Source organism: Paroedura picta, chromosome 8 (assembly GCF_049243985.1).
Source record: "Paroedura picta isolate Pp20150507F chromosome 8, Ppicta_v3.0, whole genome shotgun sequence".
NCBI classification, from domain to species: Eukaryota; Metazoa; Chordata; class Lepidosauria; order Squamata; family Gekkonidae; genus Paroedura; species Paroedura picta.
The window spans coordinates 29,337,269-29,356,748 of record NC_135376.1 but is presented as its reverse complement, the minus strand read 5'-3'; the positions used below and the strand labels follow the sequence as shown (position 1 = coordinate 29,356,748).

General features: G+C 44.2%; 1 protein-coding gene across 8 annotated transcripts in view; it reads left to right on the top strand.

Moving 5' to 3' along the window:
- Nucleotides 1-19,480, top strand: part of NYAP2 (neuronal tyrosine-phosphorylated phosphoinositide-3-kinase adaptor 2) — a 190,800-nt gene that overhangs the window by 138,250 nt on the left and 33,070 nt on the right. For all 8 annotated transcript variants that reach the window (XM_077348868.1, XM_077348864.1, XM_077348862.1 and 5 more), the window contains one exon: nucleotides 3,754-3,857. In XM_077348868.1, coding sequence (XP_077204983.1) covers nucleotides 3,754-3,857 — 104 coding nt within the window. The remainder of the gene's footprint in view (nucleotides 1-3,753; nucleotides 3,858-19,480) is intronic.

Below are 19,480 nucleotides of genomic sequence, written 5' to 3'. Positions count from 1 at the left end.
ATTTTACCTAGCCTCCCAGGGTTTTGTTTGTTTTTTTTGACACATCTCACACCACAATTCTAACTCTGCTCTAATATCCTTGTTTGGTGAAAGAAGTTTTTTAAAGTAGTGATATAAAGAGTACATGTATACTTATGGCTAGTCTCAATATTAATTTCATTCCTGACGGTAATGTTTGGCGTGGTTGGGGAATGAGGGAGAGAGGTACAATTGTAATCTTTCAAGGGTTTGAATCCAACCAGCTGGTAAAAAGAGTAGGAAGAGTTCCATTGATCATCCAAAAGGGCTATGCCAAGATCATGAGGCCTGCATAGGCAAAAGCCACATGGGGGCTGTTATACAAAGGAGAATTGGGCAGAGTTGAGTGAAAACAACTGACTGGATCCAGCTTGTATTATGTACTGTTTTACTTTTTTCTGGAAGTGCTGTAGCTGTGATATGCATACTTCATGTTTTGCATGTTACAATATCAATTTAGATGTTTTTTATCAGAAAGCTTAGCAACGTGGGAGGACTGTGTTCCAGACAAACTGAATTGAGCCATGTGTTGAAACCAAAAATGGGATTATTAATTATTGTGTTACAGTAAATTCACTGTTGAGTGTTCTAGATTTCCTGGGCAGACAGCCACAAGATTGTCAAAATAATATACCCTGAGCCGTAGTCCTGCAAAATGTGAGACACCATTATTCTGCCCTCCTCCAAGGGGCTTAGGACTATGTATGTGATTATTGCTTCCTCATTTACTCCTCAGAGCAATCTTGTGAGATGGGTTAGGTTGAGGGAAGTATGACTGAGCCAGGATCAGCCAGGGGATTTGAACCATGGTCTTTCTGATCCTAGTTGGACCTGCTAACTTCTCAACCACACTGGAACAGTGACAACACTGGATCTGTTTCACCACAACCGCCTCTGGAGTTTCTACAGGTTCCCATCAAGCTCAGTCAATCCCACATGGTCCTTCTTTCACAGGCAGCCCTGCACCCCAAGGCCTTGTCCCTTTGAACTGTATGCCATGTCCTGGTATCTATTGCCAGAACTTTCAGGACTGTTTATATTACTTAACAAGTAAAAAAAAAAAAAAACCAGGTGTGTGGAGGATTCATTTCTAAGTAAATGTGTCCACTATGGTTTGCCCTTAGAATACTGCATTTGAAATATTGTTCTTATTTTGTCTGTTTGTATCAGCTCTGCTGCAAAACCAATATTTTTACATAGAAGACAGCATGGAAAATTTTCCAGAACAGATAAAACCAAATAACTAGGACCCCCTCCCCCTTTTCTGGTTCCTATGCAGAGGGGAAGACAGCTTTGGGGGAGAGGGGGGCCTTTTTGCAATCCATAAAAATAAATGGTGTGATCCTATGTTGGGGATATGTGTACAGCTCTTAGGGTATATACAAACGCACCTCTTACTGAGACACAACATTGGTTCATCTAACTCAGAAATGTTTACTTTGACAGCTAACAGTCCCAGGAGAGAAAGGTCTTTCATACCACCTGCAATCCTTTAATGGATATGCTAGGGATTAAAGCTGAGATTTCCTGTGTGTAAAGCAGGTGTTTAGCCTACTGATACACAGCCCTTCCATCTGCATTTGTGTGTATTTGTGCTTTATGCCACAGAACCTCAAAAGATATGCTGGCATTCTGCTTCAGCCTCCTGTCTTCCCTCTATACTATGGGCTTTTGTACCTATTATTCCCCATCCCTGTACTGGGACCCAGTCTACTGATGTAACAGAATTGATTTTTGCTATATATTCCCTGTCATGTAAGGAGTTCTTAGTCTGAGGAAGAATGCTTGCACTCAAAAGCTCACGCCCTGAATAAATCTTTGGGACCCTACTGTTACACAAAATGGGAAGAATTCATAACTTTTGGACTGTGGATAGAAACGAATGTTTCTCCCAAGAAAATAGTCCCCTCCCTGCAAAAAACTGCTTTAAAAATAAGTATTGTAACTGCTTTTTATTCATAATTCCGGAGGAAACAGATGCTAAAGCATTAGTAGGAAATTTCTAGAACTATGGTTCTCTTTTGAAAGTTTCAGTAGGCATATCATACTATCGGGAAATAGACTGCAGGTGAGATAAAGAGGAATAAACACCATTCCTGAGTATGATAGATTCTCTCTCTTTGATGCTAGATAAAAGAGGTTTCATCGGTAAAGAGATATGATAATCTTTCTTCATGGTGTGTACGCCCAATTGAAAATGCTGACATTTTCCTCCTTTTCTCAAAACAAAGAAAAACAACTTTGAAGCTATGGTAGACAATGCCTTGTAGTTTTTCACATCAATGTCAGTGAAGGAAGAGCTATTTGTGCTGCTGTATATTGAAACAAGAAGCCTAAACTCCCCAGTTATACATGCACATGGATGAAGTAGCCATCAGGAGGGAAAGTATATGGCAATTAAGATGAGCATTTACAAAACTCTGTAGAAAAAATGGGTTACAATCCATCACTGAGAATGAAAGTATCATAAGAATGTATTTTTCAGGCTTTTTGCTTCTAATGTAATCTGAGGGAAGTTATGTTAAAATACCTAGACTGGTCTTACTGGATTTATGTTAGTAGATTTTAAGAAGGTGAAGACTTCTTGAGTCAAGATGATTGGTGACTGTATGTATGGGGGATGTAGTTTTCTAAATTACTGCTATCGAAGTGCAGGATATTCTTAAAAATTAACTCTACCTCCCCAATAATAAAGTCTTGCAACATCACTTCATGATTCTTAGGCTCAGCCTTTCAATGCCCCTAATTTCAGTCTTGTGAGGGAACCTGATGGACAGAGTTCATCCTTTCTCTCACTCCTGTAAGCAGATTTTAGACTCCTACTATCTCAATCCAAACATGCCATTTCAATTTCATTTTCCCCTAGAATGGCCCAAACCTGTGGTTATTGTTGCACCATTTTATGTTTCCCTCTTTACATTGACAGGCAGGTGGGCAATCCTGGCTTCAGGAAAGATGATTTTGGCATAACCTTGCCACAGCTTTAATAAGCAAACCTAGGAGTGTTGGTCTGGCATAGAGAGGAGATTTGTGGCAGTGGGTGGTCAGCCAACCATGCCACCCCTTTTAATGATCCTGGCAGCCCCAAAGGAATTCCTTCTCATCTTCCAGCCGGGAGCCCGAGTTCCTTTGCCATCAGGATCCTTACCCAGGGAAGTGTCCAACTCAAGGTACCTCTGGGGGTGCACACCACCATTGGTCCACACCCAGCTGTGTGAACTCTGTGCCCTCCCCTGCCACCCAGCCACCTCTTAGGAGGCCCCTAAACTTGGGGGAGTCCCAGGACGTAGGCCGGACCTCCCACAAAAACACAGGCTCCCCCTATGCCATCCCGCAAGCTATGACAATACAAACTGAAAAACACAACCACCGCATAAACAGTACAAACCAAACATCAAAACCATTTTTAACAATGTAGCATAATAACAGGGTGGGAGGGTGAGATAATCGTCCATCGCCAGCAGTGTGAGTGAAAGATGCTAGGCCAGCACACATGGCGCTATTTATGGTCTTGTGTCAGGGCGCCTTCTGGATGTGTTGCCAGCATGTATCCTCCTTTGCACCTTTCTTAGGCACCTGTGGCAGGGCCACCAGAGAACTGGCAGGAAAACGGGAGTGAACAATACACCTTTCCCAATGCTATGGTTCTGTCTGCCTAAATTGAGTTTTATTAGGCAGACAAGGAACTCCTGAATCCTGCTTATTGATTCCATTGCTTTTCTTCTACCTTCCTAGAACCTAAAGCAAGCTGCCGACTGGGACGGTCAGCATCCACATCAGGTGTGCCTCCTCCCTCCGTTACTCCTCTCAGGCAAGCCAGCGATCTGCAGCCAAGCCAGGTACCCTCGTTAGCCAATCGCGAATGACTTCCTGTGATGCAACATGCCAAATTTCCTCACTTCTCTGTGTGTCTGTCCTCTGTTACTGTAAATGGCTATTCTATGTTTGTTATGATTTCTGTTTCAGTGCCTTTCTGTGAGTGTCTCTCCCTCTCTCTTTCCATCAGCAAAGAAATTCTACCCTCCAGCACCACGGCAGGATTTTCTTTGCTATCTGTTCTTAAATTCCTGTTTGTCTCCTCTTCATTCTATAAGATAAATGTGTTGACCTTGTAATCTTTGTACTAGTTGAATGTGTGTGGTGTTTTTTATTATTATTATTATTATTATTATTATTTGGTCCTGTTCTGTGTCTTTTTCTACCAATTTTTAAAAAATTTATCAGCATTTGATAAATTTAATCTATGTTGTTTATAATGTAGATTTCTTTGAAGCATCTTGGTTAAAACATTTTCAATTATATTTCCCAATGGCCTGTATATACAAATGGAAATTTATCCTGTTGTAATGTAATATATGTGCCAGTTTTGCATTTACTTTTGAGCTTGATGCATGGATGTATTTATACATGAATTACATTTTAGCAATACAGCAAAACATCATCTTTCCAGAGGGCAGATCAGTTTCCTTCATTCTGAACGTACACATAACAATAATGGAACTATTAAATGTTTAGTATAAAGTAGCAAAATCATTATGCTGAGCAGAGTCCTGCATAGTGCAGGGGATTGGACTAGATGACCCATGAGGTACCTTCCAACTCTATGATTCTATGATTCTATGAGTCTATCTGAAGGGAAGGCCCGCATGCTGTGGAATCCAGCAGTACAGGGTTTCTTTATACAGAGAAGGATTGCATTTGATTCATTTGGTTCATGGGGGTACGGCTGCCTCACCTAGGGTCTGCGTGGAGCTGTTGCCCTTCTCCCCACACCACATCTCAAGTCACCATATATTGGTAAACTCTCATCCTGGCTTCCTTTCTTCATTCTGGTTTCACTTTCCGTAGAATGAGAAGGGGGAATTCTGAGGGGTTAGAATGTTCTGTAACACTTCAACTGAGGGATCCCATTTTGGAATGTCCCCTTGCTCCATGTGGTAGAAAACAAGAACTGGCAAAAGGCAGATTTGGAATCTGCTCTGCTGTTTTTTTGTTTTGTTTTTTGGTATCCCAGGAGGATGCTTTTTTTAATGTGGAAGAGCATTCAGATGTGATATGTGCCACCCATATACCATATGTCTGATATACATAGGAAGCAGAATGGACTTATAGATTCCATACCTTAATGGCATCATTTCAGGTTGTAAGGAGGGGAAAGCACTTTCAAATGCTCTATCATGCAAGAGCTCTTTGCAAGTAAACAAAAACAAAAGAACTCTAGTTCTCTAGCAATCAAGGTTGTATACCTTGCTTGCTGATTGTCTATCTGCAATTTATTTATTCCATAGAACATTCAAAAATGTGGTCCCCATCCACATTCTGGTATTCTGCTCCTTCTACTACATCAGCCTCCACCTCCACAGTTCCACCTCCTTCTGCTGTCTGTGTAGAACCTTCCACTTAGTCCATTCTCACACCTTAGCATTTGACTACCTCAGTCATATATAGGTATAGCCCCAGCCTTAGTCAAACAGGCCTGGGGCAGAACATTGGAAAAGTGAGGGACAGTACTGGAATATAGAATAGATAGGTAGAGTGGCAAATAGCAAGCTAACAAAATAGTTAAGTAGGTAGAACCTTTTAGAAATGACCCAAAATAAATACGGTAATTTGTTATTTAGTTTAAAAATGCATATAAATCTTCTTAGGCTATGGAGAAAAAGACAGCTTAATATTTCTTCTATGTGTATATATATAAATATATATATTGGAGAAAAGGGGGGATAATAGTTGCCGTAGGTAAATGTTGAAATCATACCCAGTAATGATTTACACAAGTGCAAGAATGAAAAAAAAATGACCTACACAGTGATCCAAAACATGTAATATGCTTGAGACACAAGAAATGGTAGAACAGGGACTTTCACTTAAGTGTTATTAATGTATTTCCCCATAATGAAAATATAAAGGCGCTATCTGATGATCACCCTTCCCCTTTTGCTATACAGTTATCAATGTGTATTTGCAAAGACTCAGAATTAGTAGACACCAAATGCTCTGGCTGAGTTCATAACAGTAACAATATTTCATAAGAGCGTCTACAAGTTTGCTTGATTCCAAATGGTAGCCATTCCATGATCCGCCATCCTTTTCTGAGTCTTTGAATATTCCATGGCACTTTGAAGGATTAGAACTCAGTGCCTGTGCCAATCCTTTGGTCCTAATTGTATGACTACAGATTGCCGCATGTATGGCAAAGCTTTGTGTGTACATTGCATAACATGCCTGTAGAACACTAGCTACAGAGTAATGTCCGATTACAACCATGAACTCTGACTTAAACTCAAGTGGGTAGCTGTGTTGGTCTGAAGTAGCACAACAAACATTGAGTCCAATAGCACCTTTAAGACCAACAAAAATTTATTCAAGGTGTGAGCTTTTGAGTGCATGTGCTCTTAGTCTGAGGAAGAGTGCATGCACTCGAAAGCTCATGCCTTGAATAAATCTTTGTTGGTCTTAAAGGTGTTATTGGACTCAATGTTTGTTGTCTGTCTTAAACTGTAAGAGTTGGTTCACACAGGCATGCTGACTGTGGTTTAATGGTGCCATCCTAAGCAGGATCTAAGTCCACTGAAGCTATAGATTTAGAAGGGTGTTACTTGGCTTGGGGTGTGTGCCCAAATTATCACAGATGAATTGTCACAGACAGAAATTCTCATTCACCCAGGGCCAATACAAACACTCTACTTCCAAATGAAGAGAGTTCACACTTTTACTAGGATGTCAATAAATGCTAAATAATCAACTTAATTGAGGTCTAGTGATGTCCATGTATGTGTAAACCCAGGCTTCCCCCTTGTAAACTGAAGTTTTATTTTATGAAGGTGGCATGCTAATGGACTGCAAACATGAAATGCCTGAAGAATTACCACCATATTAATATCCTGTCATAATTTATAAAACCGTTAGTGAATGCTTGGGATATTATACATCCTGCTGTTTATTAACAGGGATGTCAAGATTGGGAAAGAGGGGCTCACAATATGGATTTGTACATTATGGTCCTTGAACCCATTCCAAACTGAGTCTAGCTCTGTTTTTCTGAACTTTCAGTCAGTTTTGGCATGCACGCCCTCTTTGCAATCCTTTCCATCCTGCCACTATAATTTCCCCATTTTCTCTTCCTAGCCATAACAAGGGACTTTGTTGTGCATTTTAATAGCTCCTTGCATATATAACTGATGAACTAGAAGTTATATTCAAGATACATGAATACTCTACAGGCAAATTCAGTTCAAATCCAAGGAGAGGAAACCCTTAAATAATTCCTGGAAGGAAAACATATACTTTGAGGGAAAATCCCTTTGATATTGAGAGATATACAAATCCTTTGATTGGAATCAATCACAATAACATAATTAGTGTGCAGGCTTCCACGTTTTCTGGAACTCTTCATCAGATTGGGTATTGGAGAGAAGGGACATCTCAGACCCCGATCTTAAGGCCACATGTCTGCATCTTGCATAGAATATGAAGAAGTCTTTAAAAGATTGGGTAGAGCTGGTGTCCAATTTAAAATGTACTAGCCATTCAGACACATGCCTCCTTTTCAGCTTCGCTGCTGTTTTGTTACAGGCAGACTTTCACTGTGCCTCCCTGCCTGTCTGTCCCCATCCTTTCAGTTCCCAGGAAAGGCATATAGTACAACCTGATTTGCTCAGCAGCTTTTTCTCATCTTCCTGTGACTGGCATCATAGGCACCTCCTAACTCTGGGCCCACTATTCACATCACTATGCAAGTGTCAACTGTCATAGCCTTGTTTGTTTTTGCATTTATATACCACCATCCCTTGTATCTCAGCGTGGTTTACAAGGAACATGACTCATGTAACAGAGTACAATCTACATTCAATAACTGTATCATTAACAATGAGGCATCGTCAATATTAACCATAACATAAGCAACAGTAAAACATTCTCCACAAGTAATCTTATGACCACAGCCTTACAGAGTTGGCCTATCTGAATGGGAGGGGGTTCTGGGGGCCCCAATAGATGTTGTTGTTGACCTCAACCAAATGCCTGCTGGAAGAGCTCCATTTTGCAGGCCTGGCAGAAGTGTGTTAGCTCTGACAGGGCTTGCATCTCTTCTGGGAGCTCACACCACCAAGTGGGGGTCAGGACAGGGAATGACCTGGCCCTGGTTGAGGCCAAATATGCCTCCTTAGGGCCAGGAATCAAGAGCCAGTTGGCATTGGCCAAGTGCAGTACTCTTTGGGGGTCATAGGCAGAGAGACGGTCTCTGAGGTATGCTGGACCCAAATCACGCATGGCCTTAAAGGTAATTATCAAGAAGTTAAGCCTGATCCAGGATTCATCTGGCAGTCATTGCAGCTGTTTGAGTATGGGTTGGATGTGGGCCCTCCAAGGTTTTCCCATGAGAACCCTGGCCACTGCATTCTGGACCAGTTGTAGTTTCTGGATAAGGGTAGGCTGGTGTAGAGCGAGTTGCAGAAGTCCAGTCTGGTGGTGGCCATCACATGGATCACTGTGGCTAAATATTCCAAGGCCACTAGTAGTTCTGCTTAGAGCAGGTGGAAAAACACCAGCCGCACTTCTCAGACAACTTGACTTGAGCCATCCCGTAACCACTTCCAGACAACTGCCTAAAGATTCTGGGGGTGAATACAGAAGAAATAATTTTTCTTTATCAATAAGTGGTAGATGCACAGAAAGAGGAGCACTGAAGACCTCCATGCACACCGTACGCAAGAAATTATTTACAACAGTAATCTGTATAACTTATGGAGCTCCTTGAACTGATGTTTAATGAAGGGTTAACCTTGACAGGGTGGGAAAGCCTGCAGCTCCCAACAGTCCTAGAAATACTTGCCCTCTGCTAACTGTGAGAGGTTTGAAAAAGGGAGCAATGCCTCCATCTTATGGCCAGGATCGAAAATGCAGGGTCTGATTTCTGTGAATTAGTTGCCTGCTGGATGCAAAGGTGCATGAATCGCTCTTGGAAGGGGAAATTGCCATCTTTTTCTACATTCTTTTAAAGTGTTGGGAATCCTTGTTTTTGTTTCCTCTGGTGATGTAAAAAAAAAATCCCTAGGAGGAAGTTTCTTTTTGCCCTCAAACTCTTGCCCCTGCTATTCTAAAAATGTTCTTCAAGAGCAGGAAAATGTCTTTAGGAGTGAACTCATAACAGCTGGAGAGGTGGAAAGTGTGGTGAATCTTGATGAAATTCCAGTTGCTTTCCTTTAGAACTTGTGCGGAAACAGAGCAGACTACGTTACTCTTGGTAGCAAATCAATGTGAGGGATCAAGATTCATATAGTCAAACATATACTATATATTACATGATTGGCCAAGGGACCAAGCCCTATGAAGATAGGTTGAGGGACTTGGGAATGTTCAGCCTGGAGAAAAGGAGGTTGAGCGGGGACATGATAGCCCTCTTTAAGTATTTGAAAGGTTGTCACTTGGAGGAGGGCAGGATGCTGTTCCCATTGGCTGCAGAGGAGAAGACACGCAGTAATGGGTTTAAACTACAAGTACAACGATATAGGCTAGATATCAGGAAAAAAATTTCACAGAGTAGTTCAGCAGTGGAATAGGCTGCCTAAGGAGGTGGCGAGCTCCCCCTCACTGGCAGTCTTCAAGCAAAGGTTGGATACATACTTTTCTTGGATGCTTTGGGCTGATCCTGTGTTGAGCAGGGGGTTGGACTAGATGACCTGTATGGCCCCTTCCAACTCTATGATTCTATGATATCAGGGAGTTCCAAACATAATTGGATCTGTTTGATTTGTCCCATAATTTTCATTCAAAACTTTCTTGCTGTCTGCCTCAGGCAATCAGAGTGCATTGTATCCATTAGGATTGTTCCACTCCAACCACTTATGCTGCAGTAGCCAAATGAGGCAAGCTGGACGTGGTCAAGGCAAGCTGGACGTGGTCAAACAAGAAATGACAAGACTGAACATCGACATTTTAGGAATCAGTGAACTAAAATGGACAGGAATGGGTGAATTTAATTCAGATGACCATCAGGTATACTACTGTGGACAAGAATCTCGCAGAAGAAATGGAGTAGCCTTCATAATCAATAAGAGAGTAGGAAAAGCAGTATTGGGATACAATCCCCAAAATGACAGAATGATCTCAGTTCGAATCCAAGGCAAACCATTCAACATCACAGTGATCCAGGTCTACGCCCCAACCACTGCTGCTGAAGAGGATGAAGTTGATCAGTTCTATGAAGCCCTACAACACCTTCTAGAAGCAACGCCAAAAAATGATGTGCTTATCATCATGGGGGATTGGAATGCTAAAGTAGGAAGCCAAAAGATAACCGGGATAACAGGCAAGTTTGGCCTTGGAGTACAAAATGAAGCAGGGCACAGGCTGGTAGAATTTTGTCAAGAGAATACAATGGTCATAGCAAACACTCTTTTCCAACAACCCAAGAGACGACTCTACACATGGTCATCACCAGACGGTCAACACAGAAATCAGATTGACTATGTGCTCTGCAGCCAAAGATGGAAAAGTTCTATCCAGTCAATAAAAACAAGACCAGGAGCTGATTGTGGTTCAGATCATGAGCTTCTTGTTGCAAAATTTAGGCTTAAATTGAAGAAACTAGGGAAAAGCACTAGGCCACTCAGGTATGAACTAAATCATATCCCCGACGAATACACAGTAGACGTGACAAATAGATTTAAGGAATTAGATCTGATAGACAGAGTGCCTGAAGAACTATGGACGGAGGTTCGCAACATTGTACAAGAGGTAGCAACTAAAACCATCCCAAAGAAAAAGAAATGCAAGAAATCAAAATGGCTGTCTGAGGAAGCTTTACAAATAGCTAAGGAGAGAAGGGAAGTGAAAGGCAAGGGAGAAAGAGAAAGATACACCCAAATGAATGCAGAATTCCAGAGAAAAGCTAGAAGAGATAAGAATGCCTTCTTAAATGAACAGTGCAAACAAATAGAAGAAAACAATAGAATGGGAAGGACCAGAGATCTTTTCAAGAAAATTGGAGATATGAAGAGAACGTTTCATGCAAAGTTGGGTATGATAAGGGACCAAAATGGTAGGGACCTCACAGAAGCAGAAAAGATTAAACAAAGGTGGCAAAATTATACAGAACAACTATACAAGAGCGAGCTTAACATCCCTGATGACCACAGTGGGGTAGTTACTGACCTGGAGCCAGACATCCTGGAATGTGAAGTCAAATGGGCCTTAGGAAGTCTGAGCAACAATAAAGCTAGTGGTGGTGACAGCATTCCAGTTGAACTATTCAAAATCTTAAAGGACGATGCAGTAAAAGTGCTACACTCAATATGCCAGCAAATTTGGAAAACTCAACAATGGCCACAGGATTGGAAAAGGTCAGTTTACATTCCAATCCCAAAGAAGGGCAATGCCAAAGAATGTTCAAACTACCGCACCATTGCACTAATTTCTCATGCTAGCAAAGTTATGCTCAAAATCCTACAAGCTAGGCTCCAGCAATATGTGGACCGAGAACTTCCAGAAGTACAGGCAGGATTTCGAAGAGGCAGAGGAACTAGAGATCAAATTGCCAACATACGCTGGATCATGGAGAAAGCTAGGGAGTATCAGAAGAACATCTACTTCTGCTTCATTGACTATGCTAAAGCCTTTGATTGTGTGGAGCACAACAAATTGTGGCAAGTTCTTAAAGAGATGGGAATACCAGAGCATCTTATTTGTCTCTTGATAAATTTATATGCAGGTCAAGAAGCAACAGTGAGAACTGAACATGGAATCACTGACTGGTTCAAAATTGAGAAAGGAGTTCGGCAAGGCTGTATACTGTCGCCTTGCCTATTTAACTTGTATGCAGAGCACATCATGAGAAATGCGGGATTAGAGGAGTCACAAATTGGGATCAAGATTGCAGGGAGAAATATCAACAACCTCAGATATGCAGATGATACCACTCTAATGGCAGAAAGTGAAGAGGAACTAAAGAGCCTGTTGATGCGGGTGAAGGAGGAGAGTGCAAAAGTTGGCTTGAAACTCAACATCAAGAAAACAAAGATCATGGCATCCGGCCCGCTCAATTCCTGGCAAATAGATGGGGAAGAAATGGAGATAGTGACAGGTTTTATTTTCCTGGGCTCCAAGATCACTGCAGATGGGGACTGCAGCAAAGAAATTAAAAGACGCTTGCTCCTGGGGAGGAAAGCTATGGCAAATCTAGACAGCATCCTAAAAAGCAGAGACATCACCCTGCCAACAAAAGTGTGTTTAGTCAAGGCTATGGTCTTCCCAGTTGCAATGTATGGCTGCGAAAGTTGGACCATAAGGAAGGCCGAGCGTCAAAGAATTGAGGCTTTTGAACTCTGGTGCTGGAGAAGACTTTTGCGAGTCCCTTGGACTGCAAGGCGAACAAACCGGTCAGTCCTAGAGGAGATCAACCCTGACTGCTCTTTAGAAGGCCAGATCCTGAAGATGAAACTCAAATACTTTGGCCACCTCATGAGAAGGAAGGACTCCCTGGAGAAGAGCCTAATGCTGGGAGCGATCGAGGGCAAAAGAAGAAGGGGACGACAGAGAATGAGGTGGCTGGATGGAGTCACTGAAGCAGTAGGTGCAAACTTAAATGGACTCCGGGGAATGGTAGAGGACAGGAAGGCCTGGAGGATCATTGTCCATGGGGTCGCGATGGGTCGGACACGACTTCGCACATAACAACAACAAGCCAAATGATTTCAGTAACAATCTGCAGGATTTCCACCCTCCCTTACATTCCCATTTTTAGGAGTTCTTTTATTGTAACTTTGGAGGTATTGTTGTAGAATAAAAGTATAATGTCAGTGGGGCAAACAGAATTTGTGTTACTATTCTGCTTTTAACTTCCTGAGACCAGGAGACTGCTATTCCTTTTATGCAAAGCTGCTGGCCCTATAATGCCACTAGGAATCAGCTTTGCTATGTTGTGTGTGAGCGGCTTGAATAACCCTAGCTACGCCACTCTTTGATGCTGAGAACTGGGAGTCTTAAATTTCCTCTTTTAATCTCTGGATAGCTAATTAAGTTGTAAAGTGTTTCTCTTTAGCTCTTTCTCCTCACAATCCATACCTTGGACTCTCTTAGTGTCCTGTGGACAATCAGACAGATATGCAGAGGTGAGCTAAATTCCACCAGATCTCCTCATTCACTGGATATCAAAAAGTTGGTCAGGTGTTCTAGGAAAAGAAGAGTTGTTTTTATACCCAACTCTTCACCGAAGGAGTCTCAAATTGGCTTACAATCACCTTCCCTTCCTCTCCACACAACAGACACCCTAAGAGATAGGTGAGACTAAGAGGGCTCTGACTGAACTGCTCTGCAATGACAGCTCTAACAGAACTGTAGAAGAAGAAGAAGAAGAGTTGGTTCTTATATGCCGCTTTTCCCTACCCGAAGGAGGCTCAAAGTGGCTTACAGTTGCCTTCCCAATCCTCTCCCCACAACAGACACCCTGTGGGGTGGGTGAGGCTGAGAGAGCCCTGATATCACTGCCCAGTCAGAACAATTTTATCAGTGCCGTGGCGAGCCCAAGGTCACCCAGCTGGTTGCATGTGGGGGAGTGCAGAATCGAACCTGGCATGCCAGATTAGAAGTCCGCACTCCTAACCACTACACCAAACTGGCTCTCTATCTATCTGTGACTATCCCAAGGCCACCCAGCTGGCTGCATGTGGGGAATCAAACCTGGCTCACCACTCTCAACCAGTACTCCAAGATGACTTCAGCAGGGAATAACAACAATCCTATGCAATCCAAGGAATCTGATTTTTAAATCTGAGTGTGTTTATCCATTGATTCAGGGCTGTTGAATTCACAGTAGTAAGCCCTGCAAGCCAAATAAAGGAATTTTCAACATGGCAACACCAAATGCCAAGTTATGCAATGAATGTGACATTTGACTCACGGAGTGTTTACTGAGAGTTTTTTTTCCAGCTTACACTTTGAAAGTGGATTTAAACTTTAGCAACGCCCCCCCCAGCTGCACCATACAATACACCACAAGGTGGAGCTAGAAGACACGTCTTTAGAAGTATATTTTGCTTCATTTTGTGCAAAGAGGTGAAATTGCATTTCCCAGCTTTTAAAAAAAAAACCTGTCATTGATAAATGTGTAAACAGAGCAGGATTACAAAGGAAGTCTGCCAAGTGCTTCACTGAGTGGTAAATTAGATCTAATCAAAGGAATGCTAGCAGAGGAAATATTATTAAGGCTCTCCCTCTGGCAGAAAAGGAAGAGGGAAGACCCTGTAAGCTAACAGCAGCTGAGTCAAATCTGGCAGGATCTGCCTCTTCTCTGCTCACTAGTACTTAAGACCTGGGTGTGCTCAGAGGTCTCTGCCAAAGGGCAACATCTAAAGGGCTCTTGTCCTTTAAGTTTTACCTTGAAGGCTGCAGCTTAGAACTAGACTTGTTTGTTTTATTGTATGGCATGTGTGTAGTGTAGCCAGGAGATCCTAAACTGTCTGACTGCCATGCAAGAGACATCCATAGGTGGTTTGCCATTAACTGTCCCCACATCATGATACTGGTATTCCTTGGAGGTCATCATTCGGAGTGCTAACCAGGGACAACCCTGCTTAGCTTCTGAGATCTGGCGGAATTGGGCTTGGCTGGGCTATCCAGGCTGGGGTAAAATTAGATACAGGGGTAGTCAAACTGCGGCCCTCCAGATGTCCATGGACTACAATTCCCATGAGCCCCTGCCAGCATGGCAGGGGCTCATGGGAATTGTAGTACATGGACATCTGGAGGGCCGCAGTTTGACTACCCCTGAACTAGAAGGTAGATCTTCTAGCAGAGATAAGGAGGAAGCTCTGATCTGTATTCAGAAGCCTGCCCAATCCCTTATCCTGGTTATTGTCTCTAGGTTATTATTATAATTTTTAAATTGGAAGCCATTGTGGAGAAAAGTGGGATAGAAAACAATGAATGCATCATCAAATATTTCAGCTGTACTGTGAGGAAGAAAGGACAGCTCATTTGTATTTATTTGTTCATTTTTAGACTTGTTCATTGTCACTTCCGGAGCCAGCTGGCTCATGGCGTTTTACAATCTGAACACCGCCGGCGCCACGGACTAAATAAAAGAGTAAGGCGTTCTGGGGCGGGATGTGTCCGGGATGAGGAAGGGTCCGGATTGGACCCTTCCTCATGACAGACAATCGGAGGGAACAATCGGCAGGCGCGAAGCGCCTGCCGATTGCTCCCTCTGATTCCCAGCCCCAGCAACTGCGAGCCGCGCGCAGCGCGGCTCGCAGTTGCTCCTGGCCTGACGCCTGAGGGAACCCACGCAGGCCGCAGCCCCCGCGCACCACCCCCTCGCCCCCAACTTACAATGGTCTCCGCCGTCCTCGCAGCCGCTCCCGGTTCCAGGAAGAAACAGTCCACCAGCGGCCCTGCCAGCAAGCGGCCCGATGTGCGGGCGCGGCTCGCGGGCGCGGCTCGGGCGCGGCTCGGGCGCGGCTCGCGGGGGCGGCCCGGGCGCGGCTCGCGGGCGCGGCCCGCGGGCGCGGCTCGCGGGCGCGGCTCGCGGGCGCGGCCCGGGCGCGGCTCGCGGGCGCGGCCCGGGCGCGGCTCGCGGGCGCGGCCCGGGCGCGGCCCGTGCCGGTCCCCAGCCTCAGAAAGGTTGGGGACCACTACTTAGGCAGAGAGCCGCCGCCCGACAAGGTCAGTTTCTAGCGCCCGCTGTATTCGGCATACAGCGGGCTTAATTACTAGTAAGATCCCATAAAACCAGATAAAACAGTACTGGTGGTAAGATCTAATCTCCCCTACTCTACCTGTCCATGCCCAATAACAGCACACCCACTGTCCTTGGGATCCCTGCCTACATGTCCAGTGCTCTGGGGTCTCACAATGAGAGACCCAACCTTAAGGCTCATCCTGGCCTCAACCAAATGCCTGGCAGAAGAACTCTGTCTTGCAGGCCCCATGGAACTGTGATAGCTCTTCCAGGAGCTCATTCAACCAGGTTGGGGCCAGGACTGAAAAGACCTTGGCCCTGGTCAAGGCCAGGTGCATCTCAGTAGAGGACCACTAACAGATTCAAACCCACAGAGCAAAGAACCCTACAAGGGGCATAAAGAGCTAAGTGGTCCCTCAGATATGTAGAGCCCAGGCCATGGATGGTCTTGAAGGTAAGTACCAATACCTTGAACTTGATCCAGTAGACCAGGGGTAGTCAACCTGTGGTCCTCCAGATGTTCATGGACTACAATTCCCATGAGCCCCTGCCAGCATTTGCTAGCAGGGGCTTATGGGAATTGTAGACCTTGAACAGCTGGAGGACCACAGGTTGACTACCCCTGCAGTAGACAATTGGTAACCAATGTAGCTGCCTCAGCATATGGGTCCTCCAAGATGATCTTGCGAGGACAGGGGGCAGCCGCAATATGTACCAACTATAATTTCTGGGTCAAAGACAAAGGAAGGCCCGTGTAGAGCGAGTTACAGAAATCAAGCCTGGAAGTGACCATTGCATGGATCACTGTGGCCAAATGCCACAGGGTGCTAGTAGCCTAACCTGGCGCAGATGGGAAAATGCCATCTGGGCCAGTCTAGTGATCTGTGCCTCCATTGATAAGGAGGCATCAAAGATCACCTCCAAATTCCTGGCGGTGGGCACATTAACAAGCTGTACCCCATCCAGGACAGAGAGGCACACTTCCTGGTCCTCCCCCTTCTGCCCAGCCACAGGACATCTCTCTCAGAAGGAGTTGAGTTTCGGGTGATATTGTATGAGCCATCCAGAAATTGCTTCCAAACATCTGGCAAATGTTTCTGGGGGAGAGTCTATCTGGCCGTCCATCCTCTGAATGTGTCCAGAGGAGGGTAACAAAGATGGCGAGGGGTTTGGAGACCAAGACATATGAAAAAAGGTTGGGGGAGCTTATTCTGTTTAGCCTAGAGAGGAGATGACTAAGAGGGGATCTAGTAACCATCTTCAAGTATTTAAAAGGGTGCCATATGGAGGATGGAGCAGAATTGTTCTCTCTTGCTCCAGAGGGACAGACCAAAACAAATAGGATGATGTTAATTCAAAAGAAATTCTGTCTAAACATCCGGAAGAAGTTCCTGACAGTTAGAGCGGTTTCTCAGTGGAACAGGCTTCCTCGGGAGGAGGTGGGTTCTCCATCTTGGGAAATTTTTAAACAGATGCTAGATAGCCATCTGACAGGGAGGCTGATTCTGTGAAAGCAAAGGGGTGGCAGGTTATAGTAGATGAGTGATTGGGATGTAAGTGTCATGTATAGTGTAGGGGATTGGACTAGATGACCCATGAGGACCCTTCCAACTCTTTTATTCTATGATTCTATGATTCTATGATTCTATCAGGAAATAGAGCTGGGTCCTATCCGCATATTGGTCATCTGTACATTCCTCTAAAACCTGGAGAATTCTGAATCCAAGGACCATAACAATATCTTCCTAAATTTTCAGTTGGCCCCACATGTCCTAGAAAGCGTCAGAAATAGTTTCAAGAGTCAAAATAGTTTCAAGAGTCTAATCATTTCTCTGCCATGAAGATCTGAAACTATGTAGTGATTCTTCCCACCCCACCTGATTCTTGTACATGATTTCTGTAGGCTGCCATTTTTTCATATGACCATGCGAGGGCAATGTTGATCTACTTTGCTCTGGAGTGCTTCAGTTTTTGTCAAGGACAAATGTTTTGCCCACTCTCACAGAGGAACAGACAACCCTATTGTCACATAGCCCAGTGTTTCAAAATTTGACATCGACAGTCTGGAGGGCTACAATGGCAAGCACCTGACTGCCTTATGTTAGACACCATATTCAATTTTGAAAACTGGGTTTATTCAAGCTGAAAATTAAACAGGTTGCTTGCAGGGGCCACAGAATGTCAACAGAGAGTCCGCCTTTCTTCCTTTTTGCTTCTTCTTCCTCCCACACAAACAAGCCCATCCTCAGGCCTTGCCTGGCTGTTATTGGCATAGAGAGATACATTGTCTGTCAGGCAAGAAAACTACTGCCTGCTGATCTCGCATCATTTTTACCCTCGTGGTGCAGCTGGTCTTCGAACAGACCAGGAAGAAGTTTCTGTGTTTTCTTCAAGGTAAATTTACCTGGATATGTCTTAACAGCTTTACCTTTGTGCTACAGTGAGCTAGGGTTGTGCGCGGTGGCCATTCCAGGCCGACGCATCCAGCGCCACGCCGTGAGGGGGGGAGGCTAGGTGTGGGTGTGGGTGTTGGTGCGTAACTTGGCACACGCACCGGTGCCCGTGCTTCCCCTCCCCCCACCATGGTGCAGCGCTGGCTGTGTCGGCCTGGAATGGCCGATTCAGATACCACCGTGCACAACCCTAGTTAAACATGATCCTGGGATTTTAAAAAGTTTATTTAAAACTCATTTTATGACTCTGTCTCATGCATAAATTTGATCTCTGGTGTCTGTGCATGCTGTTAACACACCAGTGTTGGGCACTCTCAGGTGACAGACTCCCCTGGCCTGCTAATATTGCACAAGCAGGTGTCAGAGACCCCAGTTTTCAGGTGGCAGGAGGTTTAGAATGTTGTACATGGATGGAATCATGTCTCCACAAAGCCTGGATGCAAATTCTTTGGGAACAAACTCTTCTGCATAAGTTAGCTGTGCTGTTGAACCCATTTCAAAACCCGAGGGGTTCCCCCCCCTGCTTAATTCTGCCTGAATAAATCCTGATTATAAAACAGAGATGGCTGGGATTTTAACTTGAGACATAGATGGAAGCATGCCAAGCTGAAATCCTAGTCTTCTTTTTAGTGTCATATTTGAATTTAGACTAGACATGTGATATGGAATGAAGAACAGAAGCAACAGATACTAGTAGTGCATTCCTAAGCAGAGTTACACCCTTCTAAGCACACTGGTTTCAATAGACTGAAAACCCTGTTCAGGGTTGTGTTGCAAGAAATCAGAGCCAAGTCAAAGATGAGTAATCAGAAGCCAAGAATTGGTGTTTTAAACTTGACTTAATTAACAGTGTGGGTCCTATGGGGAATGGTTCTAATTAAAACCCCACTAAAATCTGTGGGTTGGGAGACTAGAGCTTGGATGGGATTTTGCTGCAAAAAAAGACCGAGGTTGAGGCCCCACAAGCCAAAGCTGGACTGTGCCAGGGCAATGATGGGGCACAGCAAACAGACGTGCCCAGGAGAGGTCTGGAACCAGTGAGTCTAGCATGTCATGTGCTTTGTTCCCTAGACAGCATCCAGCGAGTCCTTGGTGCTTGTGTGTGAATGTTTTGTTCAACAACTGTGTGTTTCAACATAGTAACAGTTCCTGCTGAGAACATATGTATTGGCCCATTAGTTCAAAGGTAGCTGGGTTTCTGTAACGTTTTTTGGCAAATATTTGCAGCCGCAGGGAGTTAAAGTGGCCCATTCAGGCCTGGTTCAGTCTGTAATAGCAAATTGTATCCCTTTGCTATCTTGCCTTGCAGTGAATGACAGGTGTTTGTCTGATT